Source organism: Schistocerca cancellata, chromosome 5 (assembly GCF_023864275.1).
Source record: "Schistocerca cancellata isolate TAMUIC-IGC-003103 chromosome 5, iqSchCanc2.1, whole genome shotgun sequence".
Lineage (NCBI taxonomy): Eukaryota > Metazoa > Arthropoda > Insecta > Orthoptera > Acrididae > Schistocerca > Schistocerca cancellata.
In genome coordinates, this window is record NC_064630.1 from 316,380,448 (window position 1) to 316,400,942 (window position 20,495).

A 20,495-nucleotide genomic window follows, 5' to 3' on the forward strand; every position below is an offset into this window, starting at 1 on the left:
AAGAAAAATAAAATCAAGGTTATCTTCCGTCCACCAGCAAAGAACCGGGCCCTGGTTGGATCCGTTAAAGACGATTTACAACTGAAGAAGGCAGGCGTCTACAAAATTCCCTGTGAATGTGGCGCTGCATATATTGGCCAGACGACAAGAACTGTCCATGAACGATGTATAGAACATGAAAGATACACCCGTCTGCGGCAACCGTCAAAATCGGCAGTAGCAGAGCACTGTATTTCTTTGGGACATTCAATGGAATACAATGTAACAAAAATTTTATCCCCGGTTTCCGGTTTTTGGGATTCCGTAATCAAGGAATCAGTGGGAATACGTCTTGCCAATAATCTTATAAATCGTGACAACGGCTTTCAGCTGGATAAAAATTGGAATCCTGTTATTAAAATTATACAATCACAGCGGAATCGACAGTGTCATTCGATACTCAATGAATAGATGAACCTTTATTTCCACCACCGAGGGCAGCACGTACAAGTCGGCTATGCTGCGCATGTCAACACCTGACGCATGCGCTGTAGGATGCCAGTACATTTCACATGCGCGAGATTCGGCATAAATACCGCGACTGCACCTGGGCTCTTCAGTAGTTGTGTACTCACCTGATGATGGCCGGACGTCTCTGGGCCGAAATATCGTGGCAGAATGTCGACGGGATCCGGCTGCATACCCGGAAATTACTAGAAAAAGAGATATGTATGTCAGTAAACTAGATAAAAAATCAGTAGTGTCATATCTCAATGAGAAATTTGAAACTTTCAGCACAGGGCAGCAGCATGTAGAGGAACTATGGCTCAATTAAAAAAAAAGATGATGACCATGCACTGGATACATATTTACCCACTAGAACAGTTCGTAATGGGAGGGAACCTCCATGGTATACTGTCACCTAAAGAAACTTCTAAAGAAACAGACATTACTGCATAATAGGTTCAAAACAAAGCATAGGGCTATAGATAGAGAGATGCTGAATGAAACGCATTTGTCACTCAAGAAAACAAAGAACGATGCCTTCAGTGACTACCACAGCAGAATATTGTCAAATTATATTTCACAAAACCAAAAGAAATTATTATGGTCGTATGTGAAGGCTGTTAGTGGCATCAAAGTAAGTATAAAGTCACTCATGGATGAAACAGAAACTGAAACTGAGAGTAGCAAAGCTGTAGTGACCCTTGCCATTCATGGAAGGGCATATGTGTGTGTACGTCAAATATAGAGGTTGGAGTAAAGATGTGCATGATCGCAATTAGTTCATAAACATCAGGCCACACACCATGGGAAAATATTGCTCAACAGCTGCAAATTCTGCCTGTTGGAGAACATCTCTTTAGAGCAAGGAGTAACAAAGGAGTTCTGGTACAATGGCAGATCTCCAGCACCACGGAAGACAAACATGAAGTGTATATGCGATTGTTGTTATATACATACATCAAAAAAAGTTTTCCATCACCTTAGTTCCGAGAGTTACAGAACCCGTACAAAAAAAAAAAAACTGGAATAGAGATCAACAGCAACATCATTTCCGCCCTTTTTATTGCTCATTAAAACCACACATTGCATGTTGTACCACCATACAGCGAGACCTTCAGAAGTGGTGGTCCAGATTGCTGTACACACTGGTACCGCTAATACCTTGTAGCATGTCCTCTTGCATTGATGCATGCCTGCATTCGTTGTGGCGTACTATCCACAAGTTCCTCAAGGTACTGTTGGTCAAGATTGTCCCACCTCTCAAAGGAGATTCAGCATAGATCCCTCAGAGTAATTGGTGGGTCACATCGTCCATAAACAGCCCTTTTCAATCTATCCCAGGCATGTTCAATAGGGTTCATGTCTGGAGAACCTGCTGGCCACTCTAGTCGAGCGATGTCATTATCCTGAAGGAAGTCATTTACAAGACGTGCATGACGTGGGCGCGAATTGTCATCCATGAAGACGAATGCCTCACCAATATGCTGCCAATATGGATGTACTATCGATCAGAGGACGCCATTCACGTATCGTACAGCTGTTACGGAGCCTTCCATGACCATCAGTGGCGACATCAGCTCCACATAATGCCACCCCAAAACAGCAGGGAACCTCCACCTTGCTGCACTTGCTGAACAGTGTGTCTAAAACATTCAGCCTGACTGGGTTGCCTTCCACCGCGTCTCTGACAGTTGTCTGGCTGAAGGTATATGCCACACTCATCGATGAAGAGAATGTGAGGCCAATCCTGAGCAGTCCATATGGCATGTTGTTGGGCTCATCTGTGCCATGCTGCATGGTGTCACGGTTGCAAAGATAGATCTTGCCGTGGACGTCGGGCGTGAAGCCTCGTATCATGCGGCCTATTGCGCACAGTTTGAGACATAACACAATGTCGTCCGGCTGCACAAAAAGCATTATCCACATGGTAGCGTTGCTGTCAGGGTTCCTCTGAGCCATAATCCATAGGTAGCTGTTATCCACAGCAGCAGTAGCACTTGGGCAGCCTGAGCAAGGCATGTAATCGACAGTTCCTGTCTCTCTCTATCTCCTCCATGTCTGAACAACATCACTTTGGTTCACTCCGAGATGCCTGGACACTTCCCTTGTCGAGAGCCCTTCTTGGCACAAAGTAACAATGCGGACGCGATCAAACCGCGGTATTGACTGTCCAGGCATGGGAGCACTATAGACAACAAGAGCTGTGTACCTCCTTCCTGGTGGAATGACTGGAACTGATCAGCTGTTGGACCCCGTCTGTCTAATAGATACTGCTCATGCATGGTTGTTTACATCAGTGGACTGTTTAATGTCATCTCTGAACAGTCAAAGACACTGTGTCTGTGATACAATATCCACAGTCAACGTGTATCTTCAAGAGTTCTGGGAACCGGGGTGATGCAAAACTTTTTTTGATGTGACGTGTGTACTATTAACAGACAGAATGTTAGCGACAAGTCAAAGACAGTAATATTAATTGATTCCCACGTAACATTTGTGAAAGTTTGTGATAATACACAGAGTTAACTGGAACCAGTCTACATTTTATTTAAGTAGAGAAACAGTGTTTTATTCTATAGCCACTTCACTTACAGAAATCTGCACAAAAGAAAGAAGTTCAAGCCGAGGAAGAACAGGGCACAGCACAGCTGGACCGTGTGGTAAATCATTAGAGTTGCATGGCTGAATATCTACACCAATCTAATAAAAGAGTGTTAAGGTGGTGGTGTTAAGTGTAGCTGCATAGAGTAATAGGTCTCAGACAGACATTGCTCAAGAAGTCAAAACATTGCCACACTAGCTAAATATAGCAGTCATCAGCCACTTAACAAACACTCAAAAGCAAAAGCTGAAATGCTTAACTCCATTTTCAAATGTTCGTTTATAAAGGAGAACCTAGCAGGGGAACTGGCCGATTTCACTGACATCAATTTGTTGTAGAATCATGGAACATATTTTGTGTTCAGACATTATGACCTTTCTAGACTCTGAGAAGCTCACCTGCAGAAATCAGCATGATTTTAGGAAACAGCAGTCATGTGAGACACAGCTGGCCCTCTTTGTGCATGATACACAACAGGCTCTAGATACCAGCTCCCAGGTTGATGCCATATTTCTAGACTTTCGAAAGGCGTTCGACTCAGTTCTGCACTGTCGCTTGCTCCAAAAAGTTGGCGCTTACAGTCATATGCAGTTGGATAGAAAGTTTTCTAACAGACACAGAGCAATATGTCGTCCTGAATGGGGTGACTTCAACAGAAACAAGTGTAACTTCAGGTGTGCCCCAAGGCAGTGTAATAGGTCCTCTGCTTTTTACGATTTACATAAACGATCTGGTTGATTGTATTGACAGCGGCCTTAGACTGTTTGCTGATGATGCTGTAGTCAACAGGAAAGTAGTACCACACGAAAGTTGTGAACAAATCAATGAGGATTTGTAGAAAATAAATGCGTGGTGTAATGACTGGCAGTTAACTCTCAATATTAGTAAGTGTAACCCACTGCGTATAACAAGGCGAAAATCCCCATTAATGTATGAGTACAAAATAAATTCCCAGTCTTTGGAAACAGTAACATCCGTCAAGTATCTGGATGTGACTATTCGAAATGATCTCAAATGGAATGATCGGATTACACAAGTAACGGGCAAGGCGAACTCTAGATTGTGGTTTATTGGTAGAATCCTGAAGCGATGCAGTCCTTCAAGAAAAGTAACTGCTTAAAGTATGTTAGTTCATCCAGTCTTAGAGTATTGTTCATCCGTATGGAACCTTTACCAATTGGGCCCGATTCAAGAAATTGAGAAGGTAGAAAGAAGAGCGGCAAGATTTGTGACTGGTACATCCAGCCATCACGAGAGCATTACAAATCTCATAGAAAGTTTGAAGTGGGACACACTTGCAGATAGACGATGTGCTAAATAGAAGGGGATGGTCACTAAATTCCTAAATCCGATTTTCGCCGAGGATGTAGAGCATTAGAGCATTAGATTTTACCACCAACTTTCAAATCGTGCACTGATCACCATTCAAAGATAAGGGAAATTAGAGCTCATACTGAGGTGTTCAGACAGTCATTTTTCCCTCGAACCATCCACGAGTGGAACACAGGAGGGTAAATATAACTTTGGCGCGAATTGTGCCCTCCGCCACACACCGCTTGGTGGCTAGTGCAGTGTAGATGTAGATGTAGAAGGGTAGTAGAAGTGAGCTACAAAACTACCGTTCAATATCCTTGACATCAATTTGTTTCATAATCTTAGAACAAATGCTGAGCTGAAACCGAATGAGGTATGATGAACAGACTGACCATCTCCACGCCAACCAGCATTGATTCCAAATCATCGAACATGTGAAACCCAAGTCACACTTTTCTCACGTCACACACTGAAAGCTTTGGTCAAGGCATGCAGGTAGATGTAGTATTTCTGGATTTCTGAAAATTTTTTAACTCAGTACCACACCTACGCTTATTGCCAAAAGTATGATCATATGGAGTATCAAGTGAAATTTGTGACTGGATTGAGGACTTTATGGTAGGGAGTTGGAGAGCCATCGTCAGATGTAGGAGTAACTTCAGGTGCACCTCAGGGAAGTGTATTGGGACTCTTGCTATTCATGTTGTATATTAACGACCTTGTGGACAAAATAGTAATCTTAGACATTTTGCAACTGATGCAGTCATCTATAATGAAGTAGTATCTGAAAGAAGCTGCATAAATTTTCAGTCATATCTTGATAAAATTTAAAAGTGGTGCAAAGATGGGCAACTTCCTTTACATGTTCTGAAATGTAAAATTGTGCACTTCACAAAATGAAAAACTGTAGTATCCTATAATATCAGCAAATCATCACTGGAAATGGTCAACTTGTATAAATACCTGGGTGTGACACCTGGTAGGGATATGAAATGGAATGATCACATAGGCCCATTCATGAGTAAGGGAGATGGTAAACATAAGTTTTTTAGCAGAATACTGGGGAAGTGCAATCAGTCTACAAAGGAGATTGCCTATAAATAGGGACAGGAAAAATTCATTTAAACGATAACGCGACAAATAATGTGAATTTGGTGGTTTTTAAGGAAATAATGCGAATTCAGCTGTTATTAAGGAGGTAATGCGAATACGGCGGTTTTTAAGGAAGTAACGCAAAATCAGAGTTCTTCAACAAAATTTCTGTGTGTCCTCGTAAGAAGTGTCGTAAATCTAATGATGTTTAATGTTGAAATGTTCAACTGTCACACTACTTTCTGCAGTTGTGACGTAACTAGTGGCCTTCCGACTATGAACGTTTGCGAGCGCATACGAACGACCACTGTGTGAATTTCAATTATTTATTTCTTTTGCAGTGTATGTACCGCAGTGTGCCATTTCAAAGCAATGGCGCAATGAAAATCTATTGCAAACACATCGCCAATGTTTATTAAATGTGGTTAATAACACAGCAATGATATAAGTCTTGAAGAAATGTGATCACTGAGACAAGACAGTAGCCGAACGAATAAGCCACAACGTAACGGATAGTTTCGCGGTTTACGATACGAATGGAAGTTCGTGTTCCACTGATGCTAATATATATATTTTTTCCATCGTAGCGTTGCCGACACAATCTGGGTCTTTTGTTATGAATGTAATGCAAGTATTTGGAAAAAGGGTGAGCACAAACACTGCCAACACCGTCATCAATCATTAAGCTTACAACTCTACCACTTTTCACAGTGAAAGTAAAGGAAAAAATCCAAAAGTGTAATACAAGTATGTTCTGTAATAAATGACGCATTTCTGTCTGGTTAGAGATCGAAGAATGAAATAAATATTTGGGGTTTATTTCTGAATATGTGATGAGTTCCAAATGCTTGGTGAGGCAGGTATCTTACAGGACAGCGAAACGAGCAGCTATAAAATTAATCTTTTTTGATTTCCAGCACACTGGATTAATAACAGGACAGCAACCTGAGTTAATCAGTTTGATGCAGAAAACAGCCAAAGTTGCAAAGTTCAGTTACTTTTGTTTAATTGATGATCGGTTCCATGTATCAGAACCCTTCCTCAAATCATCCAAACAAAGAAAAAGGTCTACTCTGTGATAGTATGCACACCACATTAATATTGTACATGATTGTGTTTAAGCCATTAGTCAAGTTTGCAGAGACCATTCATTGGCAGGACAACTGTTTTACGTACGCTTGCTGCCAACCATTGATAATGAGTATGTATCAATTATAAAAATTTTAATTAATATCAATATGCTTGTTTTCAAATTTTGTTGAAATAAGGTTCGTTTAAGCAGTTACCAGACAGCTTGCCGTGCATGCACAGAGCTGAAATCGCATATAAGCAGTGCCTATTCCTGCTTCTGGCTACTTGGAGTGTGGCTGTTTGGTGTATAAACAGTGAGAGAAAGCAGCCAGCATCTACCTGGAAAAATTTTACTGATGCTGCCAAGCTGCCAGATTGATGGATGCACATAGATGTCCGAGTTAGAGTGGGGGTACACTTCATTTGTCTCGTGTTTTGTTTGTGGCGCGTTTTTCAATCGTTTCGAAGCTATTGCAGTTCCCACGTTCGGATATTTCAAATTTACACTTCATTGTTAATAGTAAGGTAAGCATATGAGATGTTTTGTCTGTTTTCACCCCATTTGTCCAGATCTTTGTAAAAACAACTGAAAATGCAATACATAAATGAGTCTTACTACCAGTTGTATGTGTGTGTCAAAAAAACTACTTTAAGAGAAAGTTTTTTTGTATTAAGAGACTGTGCTACTGATGTAAAATGGAATTTAAAACTCAAAACATGTACAGAAACATATTATAAACTTTGTTTCTAACCAACGTCTGAGTGAACATCTAAAAAAATAAAGAAAATTAAATCTAGTCTTATTTTTAACCCAAGTTAAATACCTTTTGTAAATGTTTATAAGTATTTTGTTACTTACGAATACTTTAAAAAAAATAACCTTCAAGCCTTCTTGGTGAAATTCATACAGAAAAATCTCTTGAAGATGCAGCCAAGACATTTTATTTATTAAGAATAGCATTGCAAATGCAGAGATTTTTGTTTACATTGAAAGATTTTCTTCCAAGTTTCATTATTGTTATTCCATAAGAAATTTCAACCATTTAACATAAATATTTAAGTCGATGAGAAAAATTGTCGAGTGTCAAAAATTGATTGCAGATCTGAAAAAAGGGAAGTTCTGTATATTTTTAATCTGCTGGATACATCATTGATAAATTATTTTTTCCCAGTATTTAAAATATATGCATCACTCCACACCATTCTGGCCAAGTGCAGCAACAATAGACAAATGATAAAAATTTAAATAATAGTCTCTGATGCAGATACTTTATTGATGACAAGTTTCACGCTCTTAGCGGATCTTCACATCATTCTTGAGCAGCGGAGACCAGCTTCTGTGGTCTCCACAGCTCAAGAACAATATGAAGAAGTGGGAAACATGTCATCAATAAAATATCTGCATCATACTTTTATTTTCATTTTTACCTTTGGTGTTTGTTTTTAAATATTTGTGTCAAAAATCTTTGTTAAAATAATTTCTCTCTACACTTTTCTCGTGTTTGGTCCACCCTATCTTAGGAATGAATGGTTCCATTTGCAACGTAGCACTGAAAACTGGTTAAATATGACAAATATAGATAACTGATAATAGAAAAAGCTTGCCAGAAAATAACACCCAACAAATAACACCAAAAAGTGCAAAAAAATAACACTGGTTTTGGTCATAAAATAACACCAATTTTTTCCTGTCTCTACCTATAAATCACTTGTGCAACCGGTTCTAAAATACTGCTCAATTGCATGGGGTACGTACCAAATAGCAGTAGCAGGGGATATTGAACATATACAGAGAAGGGCAGCACAAATGGTCACAGGTTTGTTTGATCTGTGGGACAGTGTCACACAGATACTAAATGAACTGGAATACCTTTGAGATAGACAAGCTATGCCAAGAAAGTATATTAACAAAGATTCAAAAACCAGCTTCGAATGATGATACTAAGAACATACTACAATCCCCTATTTATTGCTCACATACGGATCATGAGGACAAAATTAGAATAATTACTGCATGCACAGAGGCATTCAAACAATAATTCTTCCCACACTCCATATGTGAACAGAACAGAAAGAAACCATAATATCTGGTACAATGGGGCAAACTCTTTGCCATGCATCACATGGTGATTTGCAAAATACAGATGCAGATGTAATCACACAGTCCCAGGAACTTAAGTGTCTGCAATATGATCCTTGTGTCATTGTATTTCATTTCATGATTATATTCAAGGCACCACTCTTGTGATAAGTGATTTATTTGGTTGTTTTACTCCAGTGTGGCACTGATATACCTTTCTCTGTCCTTGACTTTTTTCACAGTTGGCCCCAAGTAAAGCATGCCACATTCACATGGAACATGTTACACACCCTGCTTTCTGAGACCTAGACCATCGTCAATACTATAACTCATTGCATTTGCAATTGCAAAAGACTTTTTATGTTTGTTGATGGGAGCGAAAAGTATTAGATGCCATGTTTCTGTAGAAGTCTACCAATCCTTTCAGATATTGGGCCAGCGTAAGGCAGATAAGAGATTCATAGCTTCTCTTCATTAAATTGTCTCGATCTTTTTTCGGGCATTATTGATCTTGACTCCAACATCTGTTCCCATTCACTGGGAACAATATTCGTGCATGTTGTAATTCTTCAGCAAGGCTCTCCTTCACTGAAAATATGGACTAGTCAGCACCAAATATCTTTGTGATGGATGGAGCCAAGACAGTGAGCATATAGAACAGCATAACTCATAGCACATGAAGAAGATGGTAGGGCCAGCTGTAAAATTATATGCATAAAGTGGAAATTAATAACTCAGCTAAACAGCCAGAAGCACACCATTAATCAATCACACTGAGAAAGACTGAGAGAATGTTTAGAATGATGATTTTCTTAAAATTCTTTTAGAGAATTTACTGCAAATTGAAAACAAAAGCAGAACACTTAATTCAGTAATTCTGTGATGTCATAATTTGTATCACTGTGAAAGTCAAGCTTAGATTTTCAGGATGAGATGTGTCTTCCTGTCTACAGTGAGGCAGTTGAGATCTGCCAGCAGTACAATATGGATTAAATTAGTACAGCTGACCCACTCATGCTGCATGTATACTCTGAGGCCTCATTAGTAGCAATAGTGGTTAAATATCTGTATTATCATTTGGTAGCGAATGGGTGGAAACAAATTCATTCTGTTAGTAAGCAAATTTTCAGAGTTCGTGTATGTCAAGAAACAACAGTTTTGGAAATGAGCACTAAAGCAGCTGCTTTTGGCTTTATCATTTCAAAAAGAGGGGTGATTTTATGAATTAACAAAGTGTTGCTTACAAAGATGTCTTGGAAAATAAACTGCTATGATGTTGTTGTTGTTGTGGTCTTCAGTCATGAGACTGGTTTGATGCAGCTTTCCATGCTACTCTATCCTGTGCAAGCTTCATTTTCCAGTACTTGGGAGATGATGGGAACTGTTTATTATCCTGTACTTGCAGTGTTGCTAATCGAAATACTGCAAGAAGTATCAAGTGCAAAGAACACAGCAGGAAAGCTATTTTTGAAGAGCCATAAGAACAGATACAGTTGTGTTACAATTTCTGGGAAAAAACTAGTTAACAGCAGTCCTCGGGAAATATTACATACTGTTGGATCAAATACACTACACACATCAAATACAGTATCAAGACAGTGCTGTGTGGTAGAAAATTTGCTATGCTACTAACAGCGATGGGAGCAACACACAGCATAGTGGTTGACAGCATGGGGACTGGTCATATGACACAGGCATGAGCCATCTTTGTACGAAGCGATCAATAAAGCATCAGGACCAGATAGCTATTTTCACAAAATACCAAGCAGCTGTGTGAGTTGTGCCAATAACATCCCAGTACATTGCAGTAAACACTTCACTTCAAAAGATAAGTCCTATTGGCATTTTTTACAGTTGCACCAGTGCAATATGGACACCAATTTGTTTGTGAATTGGTGTCGACTGCGCACAAAAGATGTTTTCATGTAGCAAAAGGAGCTCCTTGTTTTCTGCTGCATACCTTGGACAGAATGAGAACAGTAGTCCCTTGCATGTGCTGATCTGCAACCATATTGTTGCATAGGGGAAAAGTCACTGAAGGAATTCGAAAACCAAAGTGCAAGCCAAATATTGAGCATAATCTGTCTGTCCGAAATGAAAACACAACAGAAAGCAGTAAAAACAGCAAGATAATAGTACAATACCACTATGACATAAAGGAGAGAGCTTCGCAAGACAGAACAAACTGCTATCCAATGCACAGCACCAATTTTTATTTTGTCCCACAAATCAGAAGTTCAACCCATCTCACAAGCTAGAAGTAGACATGTCTGACACATACCTGAATCAATATCCATGCTAAATGAAGATACTATACTCTGTAGCTGGTCTCTATATACTCGTAAGAATCAGAAACATAACTTCTCATGGAGAGTTATGTAACTGGATAGATAAAAAAAATCTAGTCACCAAGTGGTGGCAGGAGAACACACACATTAAGAAAAAATAGTTTTACTTATGCAAGGTTTTGGAGCCAGTGGCTCCTCCTCGCAGCAGCAGGGTTGAAAGGGAAGGAAGAGGACTGAAGCGAAAGGAACTGGGAAGGTTTGGGAAAAGGGGTAGAATCCGGAAAAGTCACCAAGAACACTGGGTCAGGAGAGACTTACCAGATGGGATGAGAAGGAAAGACTGATTGCTGGGGACTCCACTGGACAAGATTTGAAAACCGGAGAACTTAAAGGTGGAAGACAAGGTACTATGCAAGACAGTGATTATTGCTAAGACATCATGAATGAGTTAGTAAGAATGTAAATAGGGTTGCCACAAATTTCCCCAAGTGAAATTCCCTGATTTCTAGACAAGTTTTAGCATTTTTCCATGACAAATTTTGAGATCTCATGGGTGAGTAAAGACATAAGTTGACAAAAAAAAACGTAGGGAGTTCTGCATTTCTAACTGTGTGAGCAAAAATCTAACATCAAAATCTTTTGTAATGAACTGTATTTAGATGAGATAGCAAGCCAAATGGTATGTGCGTTTCATTAAGACCACTGATGTTATTTGATTTCAATAAAACAAAACACATTTGGTGACAAAAATATGCATTTCCTTGGAGTTGCAAGACAGATTTAAAATACCTTCACTGGTTTCAGAAATAACCTCAGAGAAAAGTAGGCCTCTTGAAAGAAGTGTATAAAGCGGGAAATAGTTGTGTAAATCAACACTATAGAAAACCGCCAATGAAATGTTGGTTCTATTTGTTCGTTATTGTCAGTTATTAGCCACTGCATTATATATATTATTTTAGAGGTATTGTGTGTCCGCCTGCTTAACTGAGTGGCACCATGTTTGCCTACCTCACAGTGGGCCAGAGTTTGATTCCCAGTTGGGTTGGAGATTTTCTCTGCTCGCGGAGTGGGTGTTGTGTTGTCCTCATCATCATTTCGCAATCGCTGACACGCAAGTTGCCAAATGTGGCATCACCTGAACGAAGACTTGCAACCCAGTGGCCAAAATTCCCTGGATGGGGCCTCCCGGCCATCAATGCCACACAATCATTTTATTTTACAGATACTATGCGATTTTTCTTTCAAGAAATATATTAATACATAGAGCACAAACCGCCAGTGACTGTCACAATTTTCTTCTTCTTACTGTGTTCATACTTTCTAGTATATGGAATACTTTCAAAATGCCAAATTGTATTAGAATAAATAAAATGTCTATAAAATGCTGCACTGTACAATGTACTTGCGATGAGACAGTCACAATTCCTGAAACACATCGCCTGTAGCTTCTGGCCTGCCGAGGAGCACCACAGTCCTGGGTCCATGACAAAAATCCGCCACATTACGCCACACACAAACAGACCTGGCCTGTGGGCAGATCAGTGAGACTAGATCTGACGGACAGGGCTTTAATGGGAATGACAGACTTCAGATTGGCAGGCCCCATCCGTTAGAGGTACCCACAGAAATGGCCTGCAGTTTTGGTCCATCATGGAAGTCCAATCATGTGACCAACTATTCACGTGTCACAGATACGATTACGAAATGAGACTGCGGTGATCAATCCAAGCAACAGCTTGCATGAATACTCTGAGAATCAGTACTAATAGGGATAGGTAACAACTCACCATGAAGTTGATCGTTGAGCCGCAGACAGGCACACAGAAAAGACAATGATACTCTCACAGTTAAATTTTCGGCCACAGCCTTTGTCAAAAAACGAGAGCGCACACACACACTTTCACATAATCACTCCAATACAACTCACACGCATGACTGCCGTCTCCGGCCGCTGTGTCAATAGTTTCTGAGAATTATATCCAAACAAACCACTCCTCACACTTCCCAGCCTCTCATTGGCAGCTGCTACGCTAGCAGCAAGAAGTGGTGGCAACACGGACTGCAAGCTGACGGGAATGGTGGGAAGGGGAGAAGCAGTAAGAATGAGGGAGTAGGGAAGCAGTGCACATACTCAGCTGTGCCAAGCCACCAGTGATGATGCATCACATCTCAGTAAACAAACCATTTCATCTGCTGAAACAAAAACAAGTTTTACCAGTGTTTTTTAATTTCCCTGATAATTCTCTGATTTCCCTGACATGTTTGAAATTTCCTGATATTCCCTGATTTCCAAACTAGTGGCAACCCTGGAAGAGCTAAGTGCATTGTATGTAACAGAAGTGGGAGGGTGGCGGCAAAAAAATAGACAAGGCAGAAAAAGAAAGACGTAGAAAAACATGAGTGAAGAACGGTGCAGCTACTATGAAGAAATGCTGAAATTACTTAAATTAAGGGCAGATAGGTGGTAAGAACTAAGGACACATAGTAGCTCTAGTTCCCACCAGCCAAGTTCTGACAAATTGTGTTGGTGGATTCAACACCATTACCTCAAAATCATTCCTTACAATCGTTCCAAGAATTTCTCCCATCGAGCACTTCTTCACAAACCTTCCTCACGTCCCTGTAACATGACCTTAACCTGTCCTCGGCAGAACTCCAGGCTCTGTGTTCCCTAAAAGCTGATGACTCCACCATTACCCCCCCCCCCCCAAGCAGACAAAGGATCTACCACTGTTGTATTTGATTGACAGGAGTAGGTTAGTGAAGGTCTATGCCAGCTGTCTGACACTTCTACATACAGCATCTGCCATGAAGATCCCATCCCTGTGATTCAAACTGACCTGGAGTCCCTCATTAAAACCTCAGTCCCCTCAGAATTGCTAACAACTCAATCCATAGAACTTCTTATCCCACACAAACCATGCACCTCCACCTTGCACCTTCTTTGCAAGATCCACAAACCCTATCATCCTGGCCATTCTACAGTTCCTGGTTTCAAAGCACCCACTGAACGTAAATCTGCCTTCGTTGATCAGCACCAGAAACCTGTAGTACAGAGACTTCCTTCCTGTATTAAACACACCAACCCTAGATTGTTTGATATCCTTGCTCATCCCATTCCTACCATACACCTTGCTTGTCACCACTGATGCCACCTCCGTTTATACCAGATCCCCCACGTACATAGTCTATCTGCTGTCGAACATTTCCTCAGCCAGCATCCACCTGATTCAAAATTTATTACACCCTCCTTGCTCACCTTAATCAACTTTATACTTACCAACAACTACTTCACCTTTGTGAGACGGACATAAAAACAGATCAGGGGCAAAGCATTGGGAAGCAGGATGGCCCCTTCCTATGCCAACCTTTCTATGGGTTGCTTGGAGGGGGTGGGGGTTTCCTGGAATCCATAAGCCTTCAGCCCCCAGTTTGGTTCAGATACATTGGTGACATCTTTGCCATATGGACTCATGGTGAAGCTGAGCTGTTAAAATTCCTGGAATCTCTAAATACCTTATCTCCCATTTAAATTTCACATGGTCCTCTTCTGAATCCCATGCCACTTTCCTTGATGCTCATATCATCCTCACCGAAGGCCAGCTACACACTTCTTTCCACATTAAACCTACTAACAACAAACAGTATTTACATTTTGACAGCTGCCATCCTTTCTATGTCAAACGTTCCCTCCCAAACAGCCTTGGCATTCGAGGCAAACATATTTGTTTGGATGCACACTTTTTACAGAAATATGCCACCATTCTCACCTCAGCCTTCACTGGATGTTATTACCCTAACAGCCTAGTTAAAAAGCAGATTTCCTGGGCCATCACATCCAATCTTATTACTGCTTATCCCTCCAAACAAACCAGCTTCAGAGCACTCCATTTGTCACTCAGAATTATCCTGATCTTGAATGTATTAATCAGCTACTTTGACAAGGCTTCCTAAAATCATGCCCTGAAATGAGATCCATTCTGTCTGAGATTTTGCCCGCCACACCTAGAAAAGCTTTTTGTCACCCTCCCAATCTCCGCAATATCAATATCATTGTCAGACCTTATGCTCCTTTTGCACCCATCTTCAATCCTATGGCTCCTACCCCTGTGACCATCCCCACTAAGACTTCCCCTATGCACCCTTCTACCACGATTCATATCAGCTGTGTGACTGGCAAAACACATACTATCAAAGGGAGAGCCACCTGTGAAATAACACATCATATACCAGCTCTTATGTAAATACTGTTCAACCTTTTACATCAGCAGGACTAACACCAAGTTATCAGTCACGATGAATGGGCATAGGCAGAGGGTTTATTCTGGCAACACACAATATCCTGTAGCAGAGCATGCTACATAACACGACGGTCAAGATATCGGTGCCTGTTTCACCATATGCACTACATGGATTCTTCTCAGAGACACCAGTTTCCCAGAATTCCGCAGATGGAACTAGCGCTACAACATGTCCTTGGTTCTCGCCACCTAGCTGGCCTTAATTTATGTTAATTTCTTCTCCTTCAGCATTTATTCATAGTAACTACTCCTTTCTTCACTCTGTTTTTCTACATTTTTCATTTTCTGACCTGTCTATTTTTTGCTGTCCCCCTCCTGCCTCTGTTACATACAATGCACGCAGCTCTTCACTATTATTAATTCATGCACAATGTTTTGCCAGTAATCTCTGTCTTGTATATTACCATCTCTTCCACCTTTAACCTCTCAAGTTCTCAAAACTCATCCGGTGCAGTCCCCAACAATCAGTCTTTCCTTCTCATCCCATCTGGTCAGTCTCCCCTGACCCGATGTTCTGGTGACTTTTCGTAACTTTACCCCTTTTCCTAAATCTCTCCAGTTCTTTCCCTTCACCCCTCCTCCTTCTCCTTTAACTCTTCTACTTGGAGCAGGAGCCATTGGCTCCGAAAGTTGCATAAATAAAATCTTTTTTTTTTTTCCTAATGTGCGTGTTCTACTGGCATGCTTGGTGAGTCAATTTTTTATCCATCCATTTACATTATATTGTCAAAAATTGATTATTTTTGTTATCAAAGTGTGTGTTGTTCAAAAGGAGTACACAAATATGGCAAGGTACGTAGGTGAAGTTTTGAAGTGCAGCTGATCGTAACCGGCGTGGAAGAAATCTCTTATTTGGTGCTGAGCATGAACTGGTGCTCTCACTACATGAGCATGTTGCAGTTCATCAGGCAAGGAAGCAAAATACTGCCTACAGTGCTACATTGAATTAAGACTACAGGTTTGGAGTATTCACAGCTGTAATAACTGTTGTAGCCAGCACCGCTACATCTCTGTCAGAGCTTGAAGTAGGGTAACAAGAAGACCACAGTGGCAGTGATCAATCAGAGATAGTGTCAGCAACTCTGACAACATTTCTTGAAATTTATTTCACCTTTCAGTGTATTTTTTTTTTTTTTTATTCTTTTGGCAGGCATATAATTTGGCTATTGGAAGTGTGCATTAAGACAGCTGCATTTGGGTTTGTCATTTCAGTTAAAGGTGTGATTTAGTCAATTAACGGAACATCAATGTTTATATAGCAATATCTTGAAAAATAAATTAACCGTAATCATCCAGCATTACCATCAGAAGGACTGTAATTTTCCATGCCCAGTTATATCGTCCCAGTTTCACCTTGTAACTTCCACTGCTAATATCTTTGTCCAACTGTATGATCACCTCAGTACTGTGGTACAATCTTGGGCGAGGGGAAAGGGGCCTTTTCTTTAACTACAGTTTCTCAAGAACTCACTAGATTGTACTGAAGTCCTAATATAAATACAATTTTTGTTACTACAGTACATTGCAGTGGCTGGAGAGTAGCTACCAGCAAAATTGTCTATCCATTGAAATGCACTCCTCTCCGTAACAGTAAAATTGACAACCTTCTTAATGGGTGTGATGAAGACTATTGTGGCAGTCCTATCACTAAGCCCCACACAAGACAGATTTCCCATTTACAGTAAAAATAATTTTGCATTTGTGCAATTAACTATTGAATGATGCTGATGACACCGGCTTTCATATATGTAAAGATAGATCCTCTCTAAGCTTCAGCAACGTAACAACTGTACAACAGCGTACTGCTAAGGGGGCATTGGGCAGAGGGTGAGTCAGTAGAGCAGTGGGTAACTTCCACACTACAAATTGAAAGGCCTTGGGCTCAATGCCCAGCCAGTCTTGCAATTTTTTGCTACTTATCACTTCTTTCACCTATTCCAACAATTTTTTAATGTGAAAAATGCCAAGTTGTACCATTATATGGAGTCATATCACATTGTAGATCCACCTAACAACAGGCTAAGTAAGCCCATTCAAAAATTGGGGGAAAGGAACGCTATACTATATCCAAAACATCATGCCCTATAACGGCCAATATTCAGGTTTATAAAAGCTTTACCTTTTCTACTTCGCAGGCCTGTCAACAAAATAATTTTCCTCCATCACTTTCCAATCTTATCACAAAATATTATATCTGTTACAGAGCTGATGTCAAACATGAACTGCTACCAGTAAACAGGTCCATCTCAAAGACGCAACTCACCAGCCCAAAAATCATGATTAATTTTATCATCATATTTATCAAGTAGTTTTTGTTTGAGTTCCCTGAAGCATTCGGCACTTGGCAAATTTATACATTTTAATAAAAGTAATGGACATGGTGAGCATTAATACACAATTACACGTTATAAAAACTGAAACACAAATGCTTGCAACGTTGGCAGTTGTGGCAAAGACGATCGTGGTGTTATGAAGACAAACATTAGTATGTTGTATCTAGGAACACGAGCACAATTTTTCTTCTTTAGATGATTTAAATAGTCATGTATCATCTTCATTTGAAACATATGAGTAGTACATATTTAGCATTCATACCTCCATTGCCTTAACGACTTCTTCATAATCTTTCTTGAAATTTGGGATTTCTTCATGCATGATGCAACAGTAATTGTACAGAAAACGAAGGGAAGCACTAGCATTATTACTATTTTCAAGTTTTAACTGTGCTACCACACCCGGAATTCTTGATGAAATCTGGAAGCAAACAAATTTCTGTAGTAATTGGTAAAATGGTGAAGCATATAACACATTTTAAGTAGAATCTGTACCACCACAGACAGCAAAATTCACATTTCAAAATGTTACTACTTTTAAAGGGTTTTATTGCAATTATACGATCAAGAAAATATGCCTGAAGGTATGTTTTGCAGCAATTTTACAAGTATGTATCTCATTACATTTGTGATCATTTATATTAATGTTGTGACATGTCCAATGTAATATAAGCCAATTTAACTGAAATCACAATGCTGTACATTTAAATCATTTATTGTTGAGCAGAAATTATTAAAGATACTTTATTCTTTCTAACTTATAATAGTAGCAAACTCACATATTATTTACTATTACATTTCTACCAGTGAATAATATAATTAATGATTGAACTAATTCAAGTATATCTCACGTTGACATACAATCATTTGAAAATGACTTCACAGACAAAACTGCAAGTAATAATTGTAAAATAAAGGGGTATTTTATAATCCATCCAATGGCAGCCAGTATGGCAGAATGTTATGATTCAGTAAATTTGTGATGACAGTGAACCCTGTGGCAACTGCAACCGGCAGTAGCTGCATTCTCTGAATGAGGCTCCTGTGGTGGACACTTGATGTGGTGATGGTGGGAGGGGGAAGGGGGTGGAGAGGAGGGGATGGGATGCCTGCAGTTACAGAAAACACATCTGCCCCACTGATCTGATTACTATCAGGTACACATCTGTAGGGTGGTCGGACACAATCTGAAAAGCTTGGGGTGTTGGAGAGTAGGTTGTGCTGAGATATAACTGTTACAAAAAAGTTTGATACTTTGCACCACTTCAAAATTAATTAGCATCGAAGTTAGCAAATCAAGCTGCTGCACACACAAATTCAAGCAGCTCACCAGGGATGATGTTGCCAAATGTATTCTTCATTTGGTTTCCTTAACCAAACATGAAAACGACACAAAAATTGGGCATGGGACAGTAGTAAGGATCAAACCCTAGTCAAAGACTGAGTAGTCTCCTGCATTATCATCTACACTATGAGAACAACAGACGCAAACGGTATCTGACAAACTGCTTGAATTTGCACATGTAATGGTATATTAGCTAATGTCAATACCAATTAACTCAGAAACAGCAGAGCACATTTGATTGTTTTCTTCACATTATTTCTCAGTACAACCTACCCTGCAGCATTCTCACAAGCTTTTTACACTGTTTCTGACCACTCTACATAACGCATCGTGTCTACTGTGTATACAACTACATCTAGCCAGCTACTCAAAGTTATGGTAAAATCAAGGTCTTACTGTCACTGTGTTCACAGACAGGTGTTACCTTTCCAATTTACAGATGTCTCAAATTCTTTGAAAATGTATATCACTGCTTATACTGGTAACAACATTTTTAATAAATTAACTGTTTTTAAACAAATACTTTGGAAACAGACCTGTGCACATAGGGCATTTTTCAGTGCATTTCTGTAGTGTACATTACACTAAATTTTGTTATGTGATCTCTGTAATCATCCCATAATGAAAAAGCTACAAATCCCTGAACAAATGGGTAACAGAATTCTTATATAATATCCAAAATCAGATCCCATGTAAAGTATCAAATTACAATGTATGGACAAAATATTCCGTAAGAAGATGCTACTTTAATTTCCACACACAGTGCACAAACTGCAAAACTAATATATTAAACTACACAGTTTCTATAAACACAAAATAATTTCTCAGTCCGTAATTATGATTTCTTTTTTTTTTTTCCTTTGGATAAATATGCTGCCAACAATGAAGTTTATAAAGCAAACTCTGTTCAGTTTGTAAAGTTGGTACACATTCATTAAATTTACCTTGCGAAACACTTCGTGATTGTATAAATTGGAGAACAGCATATGCCACACAATAGTCTCCACTCCTTGTCGTAAGGCAGGTAACTGCATTGATCCAAAGAGTTTATCAATGGTTTCAAGAGTTACTTCATTAAGAATGCTGTACATCTCTCTTTCCTCAAGTTCATTTATAAGAGCATCTATCCACAGATTGACATGTGTTGCTCTGGGCCATACTGTCAGCCAGTGACAAAATATTTGCAATGCCTTTCTCACTACATCATGAGATGTGCTGTTATCAAGCACAGTTTTTACTTCACATCTAATGAACTCCGGCTCAAGAAGTCCCAAGACAACTGCCAAACTAGGGGAAGGCTCTCTGCCGTCATCTAGAAAAATAATTAAAACAAAGCACAATTAAAAATCAGAAATAGAGAAAATAAAATACTTTTTATCTTCATTAGCAATGGGACAACTAACAACGAGCTGGCCAGTCAATTGTTTCTTCATTCAGTCACGTTTTTCAGTCAAATGAAAAGTATAAAACTAGTTTCTGTGGCCATGTCAGCTATAGGAACGTTTATTTATTCTCCAGGTATGAGTAATTTCATTTTATGTGAAACAAATGACTGACAAGTCTCTTATGGTTATGTCAGTTAT

The 20,495-nt window shown here is 39.6% G+C and overlaps 1 protein-coding gene across 1 annotated transcript in view; it reads right to left on the minus strand.

Moving 5' to 3' along the window:
- Positions 1–20,495, minus strand: part of LOC126187889 (ubiquitin carboxyl-terminal hydrolase 35) — a 128,661-nt gene that overhangs the window by 37,420 nt on the left and 70,746 nt on the right. Inside the window, exons 5-6 of the mRNA XM_049929237.1 lie at positions 19,857–20,224; positions 17,830–17,988 (exon numbers count right to left, since the gene is read on the minus strand). Of these exons, the coding sequence (XP_049785194.1) occupies positions 17,830–17,988; positions 19,857–20,224 (527 nt within the window). The remainder of the gene's footprint in view (positions 1–17,829; positions 17,989–19,856; positions 20,225–20,495) is intronic.